The sequence below is a fragment of the Tympanuchus pallidicinctus genome, unplaced genomic scaffold (assembly GCF_026119805.1).
Source record: "Tympanuchus pallidicinctus isolate F22 unplaced genomic scaffold, pur_lepc_1.0 scaffold5, whole genome shotgun sequence".
Lineage (NCBI taxonomy): Eukaryota > Metazoa > Chordata > Aves > Galliformes > Phasianidae > Tympanuchus > Tympanuchus pallidicinctus.
Genome location: NW_026294769.1, coordinates 55,647,133 through 55,660,420, shown reverse-complemented (window position 1 = coordinate 55,660,420; position 13,288 = coordinate 55,647,133). Strand labels below are relative to the sequence as shown.

At 40.3% G+C, this 13,288-nt stretch overlaps 1 protein-coding gene across 5 annotated transcripts in view; it reads right to left on the bottom strand.

The window, feature by feature from the left end:
- Positions 1-1,907: 1,907 nt before the first annotated feature.
- The window catches only part of VPS13B (vacuolar protein sorting 13 homolog B), a 415,034-nt gene continuing 403,653 nt past the window's right edge, over positions 1,908-13,288 (bottom strand). For all 5 annotated transcript variants that reach the window (XM_052704440.1, XM_052704437.1, XM_052704439.1 and 2 more), the window contains exons 59-62: positions 12,907-13,083; positions 10,494-10,596; positions 9,617-9,866; positions 1,908-3,924 (exon numbers count right to left, since the gene is read on the bottom strand). In XM_052704440.1, coding sequence (XP_052560400.1) covers positions 3,679-3,924; positions 9,617-9,866; positions 10,494-10,596; positions 12,907-13,083 — 776 coding nt within the window. In that variant the 3' untranslated portion in view covers positions 1,908-3,678. The remainder of the gene's footprint in view (positions 3,925-9,616; positions 9,867-10,493; positions 10,597-12,906; positions 13,084-13,288) is intronic.

Sequence of the window (13,288 nt, the reverse complement as noted above, 5' to 3'; positions counted from 1 at the left end):
TGATCCAGAACACTTATATGGAGCAACATGGGATTTTCTTTAAACTTTCAGTACGTGCAGTGTTTCTTTTGACCAAAGAAAGAATTTGACATTAGTGGTGGAAGGGAAACCATCTAGTAATCAAAATACCCCCGCTCCTATAAATGTAAACCGAAGTTTAACAATTGCAAATGATACCAATTTATCTTCCAAATGTACAGTATAAACATGGTATGCCATTATATACTGACTAACATTTTCTCAGCCGTAGTCTGCAGGTTTAAATAGCCAGGGGTTTTCAGTCATAATGACAGTTGCAGAGGCAAGGCAGCTTGCTACTGCCAGGTGTGCGAGTGGAAAGAACCCAACTTCCCTCCCAGCCCAAGCCCATGCAGTCTTCCCAGTTGTCAGGAATGAATTTTGCTTTGAAATTCTAAGTTGTTTATTCTAAACTGTTAACTGCCAGCTAGAATTGTGTGTTCATTCTGCTACTGGCATTGATTGATCCAAAGGAGAATTCTGTGACAGAAGAGCTTTTAGTCTGTACAGCAGAACTACTCAGAGCTGTTCCTGTCTAAATGTGTTCAACAAGAAGGAAAGGTGAGCTCTGCTCTGTTTGCAGGAGTCATCAGTGCATAAGTTAAGTGTGTGTTGCTTTCTTTATAATGCTGTTATTATGTTTTCACAAAAATGAGTACTTCCTTTCAGCCTGCAATGCCAGCCAAGCTATTCCTTTCCTCTTGACTGGGACAGGAGGGCAAGGCTGGGGCTCGCTATTATGGGGTAGGCAGAAGGGCTAACCTGCTCTGCTATCAGCACCACGCCATCAGTTTGTCTTGTGGTTCTTCTCTAAAGTTAAGTTGTATCTTTCTGAACAAATAGTTGGGACCTCGTGTGATACAATGAAGGCCTGTGTGAGCAAGACCCTACTCAGCTGTCTGTGATGGTCTGGCACAGTGTTCACAGGATATGTACAGCTTCTCTGCCCTAAGGCCACCTCCAACTGTCTGTAAAGGGTGGTTGTTTTTTTTTTTTTTATATATATATTTTAAAGTGAAACAATATATAAAAAGGGATTGTTTGATCTAAACTACTTTGGGAAAGATCTTACCATCTATAAGTGACTATGCCTCTGAGTTTTTGGCTGGCTTGCTTTTTTCTTGAGTGTTTGAGGAATGATTGATTGTTCTGGAAGCAAACTAAAAAAGATAGATTTGAAGCTGTGAGCTCTCCAGGTCTAAAGAGCATTATGAAAGTAGGTATGCTTTAAGGGTACACATTGGAGTGCTTTAGCAGCTAAGTACAGGCAGCTGCTCTTTGGACAACTTTGTTTTCATAGTTCACACAGCTCATATGTAGGAGAGGCTGATTTATATGCCATCTCTGCACATGTTTCCATACATGCGGTCAGAAGGGGGAGAAGGAACCTGCCTAATGCAGTAAAGATGCTCACTTACTTCACTGAAGAAGAGCGTAATTTAAGCAAGTGTTTATTCCAAGACAGTATAATTCTGGAGAAAACACAAACAGAGCGTAAACAATGGCTGCAATCTACGAAGTTTTAGGAATTGAGCTGCTGCCATCCCTCATCCTTCACAGGTGTGGTTGTGTCCTCTCGGCTGGGTTCTGTGCCACATGTAAGATGAACAGATTGCTCTAATTCAAATGGGGACTGCAATGCTGTTTTGATTCAGCCAGTCACAAAACTGTAAAACATTTCAGCACATGTTTTGGCAAGGTAATGAGCAGCTCTTTACTTCCAAAGCATTGTCAAGATCTATTGTGTTTTTTGGTATATGACAAAGGCCAGGGACCAACAGGAATCTAATGGGGTCTACATGAAGCTTGTGTTTCTTTATCATTATTGTTCTACACGGTGACTATTCTTTCACTTGTAACGGAATGGCCAAGTAACTCACAGAAACAACTATTATAGGAAGAGCTTTATTTATCTTTAAACAATCTCTATATTACAATTTATGCATCAATATGCAAAATTAGAAGTATTAAACTATCTCCACAAAATATTCAGGAATGAAGTGTGTGTGTATATACATTCATTTTTTAAATAATGATATTAAAACAAAGACAAAATTATTAAAGCACTGTATGAAATGTTGATAAGGAACGGGCTTATTTCACATTCAGGAAGGACAACTCAGGCTTCTGTCTTTCAGTACACGAGAGACACGGCTTTTAGAAATCACATTTAACAAGACCTCATGAGAAAAACACTGCCAGTACTCCATTTGTAGGTACTGTGCATTTGGTCATATCCGGTATGCATAGAAAGTATTAAATAACAAACGTATCTATTTGCTCTAACTGTTGATCAGATTTTATTCCAGTTCTTGCCTCTAATTCTGGCCACGTTCAGGAATCCTGAGACAAAATGAATGTCTGTGAGTATGTAGAGAAGAGGAGAGAAGTCACAAGCACATTTGAAAGCCAAGTAAGATCTTTTTTTAAAAAAAATAAAGCTGCTCTAGACAGATTTGGTTTATAAAATAATTAACTGTGCCCAGAATGATTCCTTCTCTACTACAAACTGTAAAACTTCAGCACTTACTTAGAGAGCTCATTTGTTTTCATGTGTTTAAAAGTGTACTGCAATGGCATCGTTAACTATTAATTACTGTAATTGGAACCTGTGGGTCCTTACTTTCGGACCAAAATGAAAAAAAAAATATCTCATTTTCCTCAGTACAGATAATATCTGAAAGGTTGTTATTTTTAAGTATCCCTATTTTTATCACTTCAAAGGTGATAAGCATAAAATAGGGATTAAGTAAACTGGTACTATGTGTAGTGGTGTCAGATCAGCAGTAAGGAAGATCCACCAAGGCTGCGTTTAGCACCTGCACGTCTATGTTAGGAGCTCATAGATTGGCTGATTTCAAGGAGGCTAAGCTCTGGTTCATAAATTTTTGAACTGCGTGTTACTGGCTTCCAGCTAATGACCAGACAACGCACAGTGTCATATATACATTGAAAGTTCTGAAAATCTGATGGTGGATGAAATAAAGTTTCTGTATACAGACGGTTTTAAAAATAAATTCATGCTGTAGTTCATGTTTTGTTCTCCAAACCACACAAAGGCACTAGTTTACATTAAGGACTAATGTCCTGCAAAACTTCAGTCAAATAAAGGAAGCTATTCTAAGGTTAAAGTGGTGCTAAAACCCAGCTGTCACTAAGTAACTTAAAACAGCCACGCTGGGTTTTTCAGATTTAGTGGGGGAAAATGTTTTGCCTTAGGATGTGCGTGCTGGGGGCAGTGCATGTGTGGGGGGAAAGGCTCAGCCTTGAGCAAGTTTTTACAGCTGAGTTATAAACCTGGTTTACAACAGAAACTGGCAGACCCTAAAATATGATATAGTATGTATTGATACATATGTTTTGTGTGGCAAAAATGCCTCCATGCATGCAGTTTTTCCTTAGTCCCCGATTTGTGGTTACTGAAAGAAAAAGGATTTTTATCGAACTATATAGTCGAGGGCTTTTCCCTTTCACTTTATTTGCTAGAACACCTTCCTTCCAGCACCGGCATCTTGGCTACAGAGCAGGAATGCTGTCACGATTAGAAAAGCTTAACCTGGTTATTATCTGCTACTTCCTCAAAAATTATATGCATCTTTCCTTGACACATTACAGCACAGGAAGTGTTATGTCAAAATGGTAAGATATTACTGGTATTTATTAATAAAATCCTTTCCTCAGGGCTTTATTTTTTACCATTATGAACTTGCTAATGAATACTTGGGCAAAATGGGGATCAACCACGTAGTTGTATGTTTTGGTTACAGTTGGAAGGTGCTCGGCAGCCACGGCTTGCGGCGCTGGCACTGTGGCGGTGCTGGGGGTGAGGTGGTACGATGTCTTTGTGACGTACTCCACGAGGCGGTTGTACTGCTGTTCTGAGAGTCTCTCTCTAACTCCGTCTGCCTGAAATAAGATAACATAAAGGCATTACTGAGTAACTGACAGTGACTGAACTTAGTCGTGAAGACAGTAACTTCCACATCATTTTCTCTAGTTAAAAATCTTTTTCCCTAGGGTCTCTCTTACAGTAGTTTCATGGATATTTTAATCAGCAGATTCCTCCTGTCACTGGATGACTGGTGGCCTACTCTTTGCTATTCTGAGTAGTTCTGCCTGAGAAGCTCTAGCTCCACCATAGAAAAGTCTAAGCAGAATCTTTGGAGATTTTCAGGGATGGACCCAACACAGCTAGCTCAAGAGAAGATCTTTACAATGGACCAGCTCTTTGCAGACAGGAAAAAATACCTGAAGCCCTATTAGAAAAACACCAGTAGCTCCCAGGAGTGTTTATCAGATAGATAGCAGTTCTGATTAGCAAAACTTTCACACTTTCTCACAAAGTAGAATGTTTGAAAACCCACAGTTGTTTCTGGGAAACTGAGTAAGTTTGAGTCTTTCACTCAACTCAATTCAGAGTAAGAACTAGAAGCTGCCTCCCAGGTATGACCAGATACATCCACCAGCCTCTGGTAACCAAAGAAGCATCCACAGAATTACAGAATTTTTTGGAAAAGATTTTCACTAAAGGTGGTTTGGGCATGTTATTTATGGAGAACTCCTCATGCAAAGTGTCTTCTCCTAGGTGATCTGGAGAGACTACTCTGAAGAAATCCCTTTTTGTAGGCTAAAATATGTTGAAGTTCAAGGTTCTAGTAAGAAGGTCACAATGATGCACCTCTAGCTAAAGCCAATGCTACCAACAGAAAGGTGGCATCTACCACGTGGTTTCAGTCAGATTAGGTATTAGATGAAAAGCCATGGGCAAATCTGGCCCTGGAAGAATCTGCTGTGTCCTTTTTTTTTCTCTGAAGAGAAAGAAATTGAAGATGACTGTGACTAGACTGAGAAGGGAGAACATGCAAGCAGGCACCAGCTAGCTGACTTAGTTGAAAAAAAAAAAAATAATAAAAAATATTTCAGAAATATTACCATGGATGCTACAGCGTTGTCAAATTATCAAAGTAATTCAGAATAGAACTTATTTCCAAAAATTGAAAATAACAGAAAGGCAGACGCTATTCTAGGGATAGGTTTTGATGCTTCCTTAATTACAGTTGGAGAACTGCTTACCATTTTCATTTCTACAAATGTTTAAAATGTCTTTCTTTGTTGGATTTCATGCTGAGGATTCAAAGACTACTGCCTTCAGCCTGTCCTTCAGGAAGTTTTACACATGCCTCGATGGTATTTTCAAGCAGTACCATTGGATTCTGTTTAACAGCCAGGATCAATATCTTGTCACATCTTTGGACTGCAGGGCTCATTTAAAACAAACGATTGCTTACTTGAAAAAATAATTAATATGATTCATAGATAGCGACAGCTGTCACATTCAAATCAAAACAGTCCCTTGCCTTTTTAAAAAAACAAAAACAAAAAACAAAACTATGCCTTTGGAGAAGAATTTACTGCTCATCAAGCAGAAATGCTCCTGTTTTCAATCATCACCACAAAAATGCTAAAGGAAGCAGGCTCTCAAACAAACTCAGAAGCTCAAAGTTGGAGCCTGTGCATAGAAACAATGGAAATGAAGAAATGGGCAGAGGAAAGCGTGGTTTCCTCTACACTCTCCTTAAAGGGAGAGGGAAAAAAGTCGTAAGGCAGACTGCTGCTGCAGCAGATGGATACATGGCAAACAATGGAGAATGTCTGAATGATGGCTTCAGTCTGTCGTTACAGAAAAAGCACCTCAGCAGTCCATCTGTTTTACCAGTTGAAAGGTGCTGAAGCAGCACCTATGCAAACTAGACTATAGTTCTGACTCCACATTGACCAAAAGACAAAAGTTATCAAAGCAGGTGGAAATAGTGTTGGCATTCAACTCACCTAATTGGGTGAACCCATTATTCATAGGACCCTCAATGAATGTCAAAGGGTGCCATTTTTTCTGCATGAAGGAATTCAATTCTACACCTTTGCTCCATAGGCACTTCCAAGTCAGGCACCATTTTGTCAGACCACCCCTCTGCTGCCATACCACCAATATCTGCCCTGATGTCATGGCTGAATATAATAAAATAGGAAGCATTACTTTTGGAGCAAACCTCACAAAAGAAGCTAGATTTTCAATGAGATGTAAGGAAGAAATTCTTTGCAATGAAGGTGGTGAGGTGCTGGCACAGGCTGCCCAGAGAAGCTGTGGATGCCTGTCCGTGGAGGTGTCCTAGGCTGGGTTGGATAGGGCCCTGGGCAGCCTGGTCTGGTGAGATGCATTTCTGTGCCCATGGCTGGGAACTAGCTCCCTTCCAACCCAAACTGGTCTGTGATTCTTTGATTCATTCAGACCTAGGCCACATCCCACACATATAGCATAATTATTCAGGAGGAAATATTAACTGTACTTGGCCAGAGTATCTGCGATCCTACCTGCTTCCAGATGATCTCATCTGTAACTGTCTGCTTGCCCAGCCAGTTACCATTTAGCTTATATTGTCAAGACAACAAGAAAAACTTGGAATTGCTGCTATTCAACTTTTTTTTTCTCCCCTAAATGGGATCCAGCACTGTCACTAAGTTCCTTAACCAACTGTTTTGAGAATCTGCAATGTTAATAACCAAACCATTCAATCAATCAAAACTTGAACAAGGGTTGCTTAGTGCACCTGCTAGATGAATCTTAAACACCACACGACCTTTAAGGTTAGATGGTCACATTTTCTGAGTTAAGAACTTTAATTTTTTTCCTAAAATTCCTCCAACTATGATTTATAAAGAATAATCCTACAGCAGTTCTAAATCTACAGTAGCTACAGCATATTTGTTGTAGTGGTCCAGATGTGTGTGTAACAACTATGGTCTGCTTTGTGCACGCAGGGTGAGTAAAAAGGTCTGTTATTTTAGGTTTTTTTTTTTCTTCTCACAACTTCTTTGACAATCCATGGAGTGTTTTTCAGCTCCAAGTATGATACAGGTAGCATGTGTGAAAACCCTGTTGCAGAACATCAGAAAGAAATCCTGGAATATCTGAAATTCCAGTGCCCTTCGATTTTTGCTGCCTGCAATGAACTGTATCAAGAGCAGTTGGAATTGGAGGCTCTTAGAGAGTTTGATGCCTGTCTGGAAGCACGCAGTGTCTCAATTACTTTGGAAGACAATGCAAGCACAATTAATGCTTCCCTTTCAATAACAATGTTGTCAGTGCCAAAGTTTTCAAGATTCCATCCAGGTTATTCCTAGCCAGATGGATTAAGTTATATCTGTGGAGGCGAACAAGCCATCAGGCACACCGACTGCTGAAAGAGGCAAAATATGCTCTATAACATCTCTGGTGATTACAGCTGTAGAATAGCTCATGTTTTGTTTCCTAATAGTTCCAAGAAGCTGAGGAGAGGCAAAGAGAGAAACTGTTTTGGGCAGAGCTGAAACAGAACTTCTGGCAATTATTTTGGGTGGACAATAAGATACACACACAAACCATAATATTTTGGAAGACCTAACTGGGCATTTTTCAGCAAAAAATGTTGGTCTTCACCAAGTCGTCACGTAGAGAAGTGCCTGCACTTCAGCTGCAGCAAGACAGCCTACCACTAATAGCTGGGAGTCACGTCTATTCAGATGTCGCTCTGCAGCTATGAAGCTGCTTACCTGCAAGCTGTAGCGTGCGTCTCCTAAGTTTGCTTTCCCTTATCATATTCACAGAGCCTTTTTACACACTCTTGTTGAGCAGCTGAAGGGGAGGCCTTGGCTCCCATAAGCACCAGTGCTCTACAGAATTGACTTTGCTCCACTTCTGGGGCACACGCACTCTTCACTGCTTTTATCATGCCATACATTTTCACTGCCCTTCACTGCACTCTCAGTCTGTGTCAGCAGAAGACACTGTGTACACAGAGGCTGGGTGGCTCAAGGCTTACAGCTCCTGGCATTGCTATGCCACTGGAGTAGGAGGTCCCGTATTTTTATCCACTAAAAGAAAAGAAACATATCCAGCTAAAGAAAGAAACATGTACTTGGTCCAGTACCTCTCCGAGGCAGGTCACTCAATGGTGTGTAATAGCATGTGTACGTAGGAATGTTGGATTCTGTGCACGTCATGTAGAGCGGAGCATTTACATGAGCCTCTTGGCCTAGCAGTCCTACACAGTGCCAGCTGCAGCAGCTATGGGGACTAGAATTACTCCCAGTCCTTTGCCTTTCCTCCTCCTAGGCAGGCATCACCATCTTGTAGCAATCTTTGGACAATCCCCCCAACAGAGCAGCAGCCTACTCCTCACCCCATGAATAACCAAATATAAAGACAAGAGCCGCCACGGCTACTACAACCCAATTAAAAAAACACAGCCTATTGCTAAAGTTAGGATTAGGTTAAATTGAGTGCATCAATAATCTGAGGGGGAACAAATCAACTTCCCTCCAGGACAGTAGTTCTGGACTGAGAAGGATGGTCTGGATTCAGTAGAATGGGTGCCTCCAGCAACCACACAGTGTTCAGGGACAGAAAAGTGGAGCTCTGGCCACTTGCATCAAATTTAAGTAATGCCTCAAGGAACACTGTGATGCAAAAGGGCAAGTTCAGTCAACAGCACTCTGTGAGACTGACATTACTGGAAAGACAATAAACATAAATAGAGAATTCAGCATTTCAAAAGCCTTTCATAAAAATTCCAAGTATTGTCATGACACAGATGAAGTCCTTGTTCTGCTGGAATCAATGGCAAAATTTTTTGGTGACCAGCAAAGTTTGGATTTCACTGAGCACACTGAAGCCTCTCTTACTTTTGGCACACCTCATACTAACTGTTATTTTACGTATATTCTTTTTGCATTTTTGAAACAGAAATTCCTGGAATGGCAGTGTATTAACTACCTGACATACTTTTATAAAAAACAAGAATCAGGACATATAAGTTTGCTTTTGAAATCATAGAATCATGTGATTCCACTTGAGAATTTAATACAATAAACATTGTTTCCCGAAAGTGTAAAAATATACCATTCTTCTACCATTAAAATATGATAATTCATCCAAAACCTCAGTATTCAAATGGCCTAGAGATCTTTCAATAGGAAGATGAAGAATTTATGCTCTTTCTGGGAAACACTTGGTGCCTCCAATCTCAGCAAGAGAACTGGTCTTTTTTAAAGGTAGCATTAGCAGAAGAAGGAATATCTAAAGAACTAAACACAGCTAGCAGCCAAGAAAAAGCACTTTCCTGAAAGTGGGGAGATAAGAAACACACTGAAAGGAGGATGCATCAAGCATTATTGAACTGTTAAAACAGAATTCACAGAATGACAAAAGGAGCTGTTCTCGCTGTGACTTTGTAGGCACAACTAACTGACAAACAAGCACCTCACATACCTGCAGCTAGGCATGAGAACTTCTTCAGAAACCAGGTGGTGCTTGCCAACAACCTGCACTTCCTCTTATTTTTCCCTCAGGAAATTGCTGTCACAGATACTAAATCAGACAGAAGAGCCAAGTCCATTTTATCCAAAGGGCAACAGTCAATGATGAGGTGTGTGAAAACAACGGGTGCCCTGGTTTGGCACTTAAACCTCTGGTCTCTCAACCCAAAGCTGAGTGTGTCTGCTGCCAAAAGCATCACCACCACTGTGACTTTATCTTTGACTGAAAACATCACTCAGCCTTTACCTCCAAATCGCACGGCACTCTCTGTTGTTTCAGCTGCACCTTCAGCAGGTCTTTTTGCTGATCGTCCTCCAGACAATCGATTTCGGTCACGGGGAAGGCCTGCTGCTGCGTGTCTTCGCTGATACTGACCACAAAGAGCACCTCGGAGGTGAGCAGCAAGCAGCCGTCATGCTGCTGGCCTGACCCACTCACAATCATGACATCTAAGGCCATATGAACCTCTGGTTTCCCTAGAGATTGCAGCATTTTCCTGTGTTATCAAAGAAAAAAAAAGAAGTAGTCAGTGTTAGGCACTGGACCCTCAAAGACTTCTTTTGATCACTAATGCTCTTAAGCCTGTAGCTATCATCTACAAATAGAAAATAAGCCACGGAATACGTTCCAAATCTCCATTACTGAACAATGTAAGACTCAAGATTTAGTGGATAAATGTGAAAATGTTATTTATCAAAACTCCCTAATCGTTCAATACAAAGTTGGCCTAATAACCGTGCTAGGTCAGCCTATTTCCCATCCTAATAGAAAAATTACCCTGAGAAGCGGCTTACAAATTCAGCATAGAAAATAAAGCTATCTTCACTAACAGCTGTTTCTGGAGATGTGCAGTATTTTTCTTGGGCTCAGCGCAATGATAAATAAGAGCTCACTGAATGCCATTAAATAAAGATCAGCTCTGTAGTTCCAAAGCTGGAAGCAGATCAGCAGCCCATCATTTGCAGATTGGGTTTCTATGCACTACCTTTGTGTTTAATGTTCCTAAACAAACTGCCATAACTCAGCCTTTCCTAGGGAAGCAGCCTGTTGACTTGACCACAGGCCAGAGCCTATTAATAAACAACGTGGATGTAAAAATGAGAAAGTGTCTAAATAATTTTACCAGACATATTTGACGTGGCTATTTGGAGCCTGCTCAACTTGTTGATCATTTGGATGAGAGCGCTGCTTGGGAAGCTGAGAAAGTCCAGCTCCATGCAAAATACCTGTGGTAAGAGAATTTAAGGTTTTTAGTAGTTGTTTGCTACAGAACAGTTACATGTTGTAGTGATGTCATCTGTTAAAAGCAGTTCATAAAGCAGTGCAGATCCAAAGTGATGTCACATCTCTGGAAGATAATTCATTAAATACTACAATGCAAGAGCTGTGCACTTAACCCCGGTGATCTTGCATTAGCAAGATTCAAAAAAAAAACAACAAACCAAAACACCGCATGTTCTAAAAATTTGCCATACATTTGCAATTAAGAGAAACATAATGCTCCTGAGAGCCATCATTCCAGAGAAGGATCGGACATACCTCTTATAGTTTATGTATAAAAAATAAAGACTGTTGTTAATTTTCTTCGTTAATATTAAAATACTTCCATGTACGTGCCACAGTCGGTACAAATTTGAAGGAAAGCTTGCCTAGGTCCTGTATGTTCAGTCACTTAATCTTAGTCTGTTAAGCATAGATCCATACACATTTATGAAATCTCCCAGTGCATCTGGTTTATTGTGAATGCTTCTTAATCTCACACAGAATGGAGACTAGAAGAAGCAGTTTAAGAGGGTTCTACATAGGCTATCCAAAGCTGAAGATGATACAGTATGTATGCTTTCAGAGGGCTTGTGGTCTTTTAAAAATGAGGTACAGTCACCAGAAAGAGAATTAGAGGGTTGCCAAACATTCACAAATTAACTAGTTCTAAAAATTTTAATAAGAAAGACAGGAAGTAGGCTAAGCAGTAAGCAGTAGTCATAAGTCTTAAAGCAAAGTTACTCTTTGAGTAAACAAAGTTGGGGTTTTTTTGGGGGCTAATTAAGCATTCTATTGAAGCAAAAGGCATTTTTTGCATAAGGGTGTCAATAACTTAGAGATTCCTTTTTACACAATGGATAATAATTTAAACAAAACATCAGCACTGAGAAAACCCTTTAATTTTTAACACACATGTTGATGGTAATACTTAAAAGCAGCAGCCCAGTTGTAACAGTTGGCTTACCGAGGTTCTCAGCATTATGTGAGTGAAAATGTTATTTACAGATGGAGAAAGAGAGAACATGTGTTTATTTCTGTGTGGTCCCCCACCCCTTGGTCCCCCCCAAGAGGCACGGTCCCACTTCCAATCCAGTTGTGGGTAAGAGTTACTTGAACTCTTGTGTTTTCCTCTCACGCACTGTCAGCTATTATTGATACAGTTTTGATGTTTTTTCCTGGCTAACTCCTTCTGTCACATGCTCATGGAAAACATGATGTGTTGTGTACCATATCTGCAATGAGAAGTGTCCTTTCAGGGCATTTCAGGGCAATGGGTATTCTTAATACTCCTACAAGGCAGGTAAAGTTAAGGCAATTATTTTAAAGAATGACAGTAATTAAATATTTAATTATTCCTTTCAATAGATTACTTCAAGGAATGAGTTCTAAATGTAATAGGAAGTGTGGAAACAATGTCCTGAACTTGAGCTCTAGGAGAATTACGTGCATTCTAAGTAACACATCACAAATAAAAATGTGGCTAGTGGCTAAAAGCTAAATCTTCAAGATTCATCCCATATAGTGAAGCAATATTAATGACACATTGTCCTTGTATCAACAGATCTCCCTGCCTTTCTTCCCCAGTTGCCCCCCACAATCCACCTCTTTGTAAACATCCAGACCAGCAGCTTTCATTTCATGATACCGGAAGCAAAGAACTCAGTGTGTTTTGGTGTTTTCTTCTTTGACAGTTCTTGGTGGTCCAGAAACATCTACCATTCAATGTGAGAGCATTCAACATGACTGCTGCTAAGTCTTGCCTAACAGCCCACCTCTGGCAGTTAAAAGGTTACCCGCGTGCCTAAAAACAGGGCTGTCTTCTCACAGCTCTCCAAAATAAAGGGGAAATTCTTCCAAGAACATAACTCTCTCTGTATAGAGATAACCCAAGTCTTGCCTTGCTGTATCAAAGCACTCGCAAAATAAAGCTGTAATTGGACATAGTGTTGCTCAATTACATTTACGTAAATAACTCTTTTGTAAGCACATATGTTTCTGTAACTAATCCCAGTGTATTCCAACAATTACTTCATGCTTTCTGCATTCTGTGTTTCTGTGGCCTTACAAGACTGATCGGCAATACAAGAGAGAAGCACAACTTGATTTTTTAAGGAAATGAGTACAACTTTTGTAACTATACAGATGTGGCACTTCTAACTCCTTCTCTAAGCTTCCAAGCTGAGTAATTAGATGTAGCCAGTTGTACCTGAAGAGCATTTCAAAGATCTGTTCATGAAAATTCAAAGGGAGACGGTGGAAACAGAGAAACTCACCATATCCTGTTTGGGAGACAAGTTCAGCTGCACCTCCAATTGGCTTTGTAAAGACACCCATAATGCCTTTTCCCACACCAGAGATAACACCTTTGGCTTTATGCCCTGCTGATGCTTGGCTCTCCGACTCTCTCTGAAAATTCTGCATCGGCTGGTCTACAATGCCAGCAATTGCACCTGAAAAAACAAGAGTCCCCAGAAGTTAGTGGAGATTAATATCCCAGAAGAAGCAATCGTGTCACTGCAACTGAATGCTGTTTGGATTTCAGATGGTACTCCACCCACCTTACACAGCTATTTAGCATGCAACCAATTAACTGAAAAATACTTCAGCTTCAGTTTAAGTTAAATATTCTCTTAATGTTTTGAGGTATTTTACTTT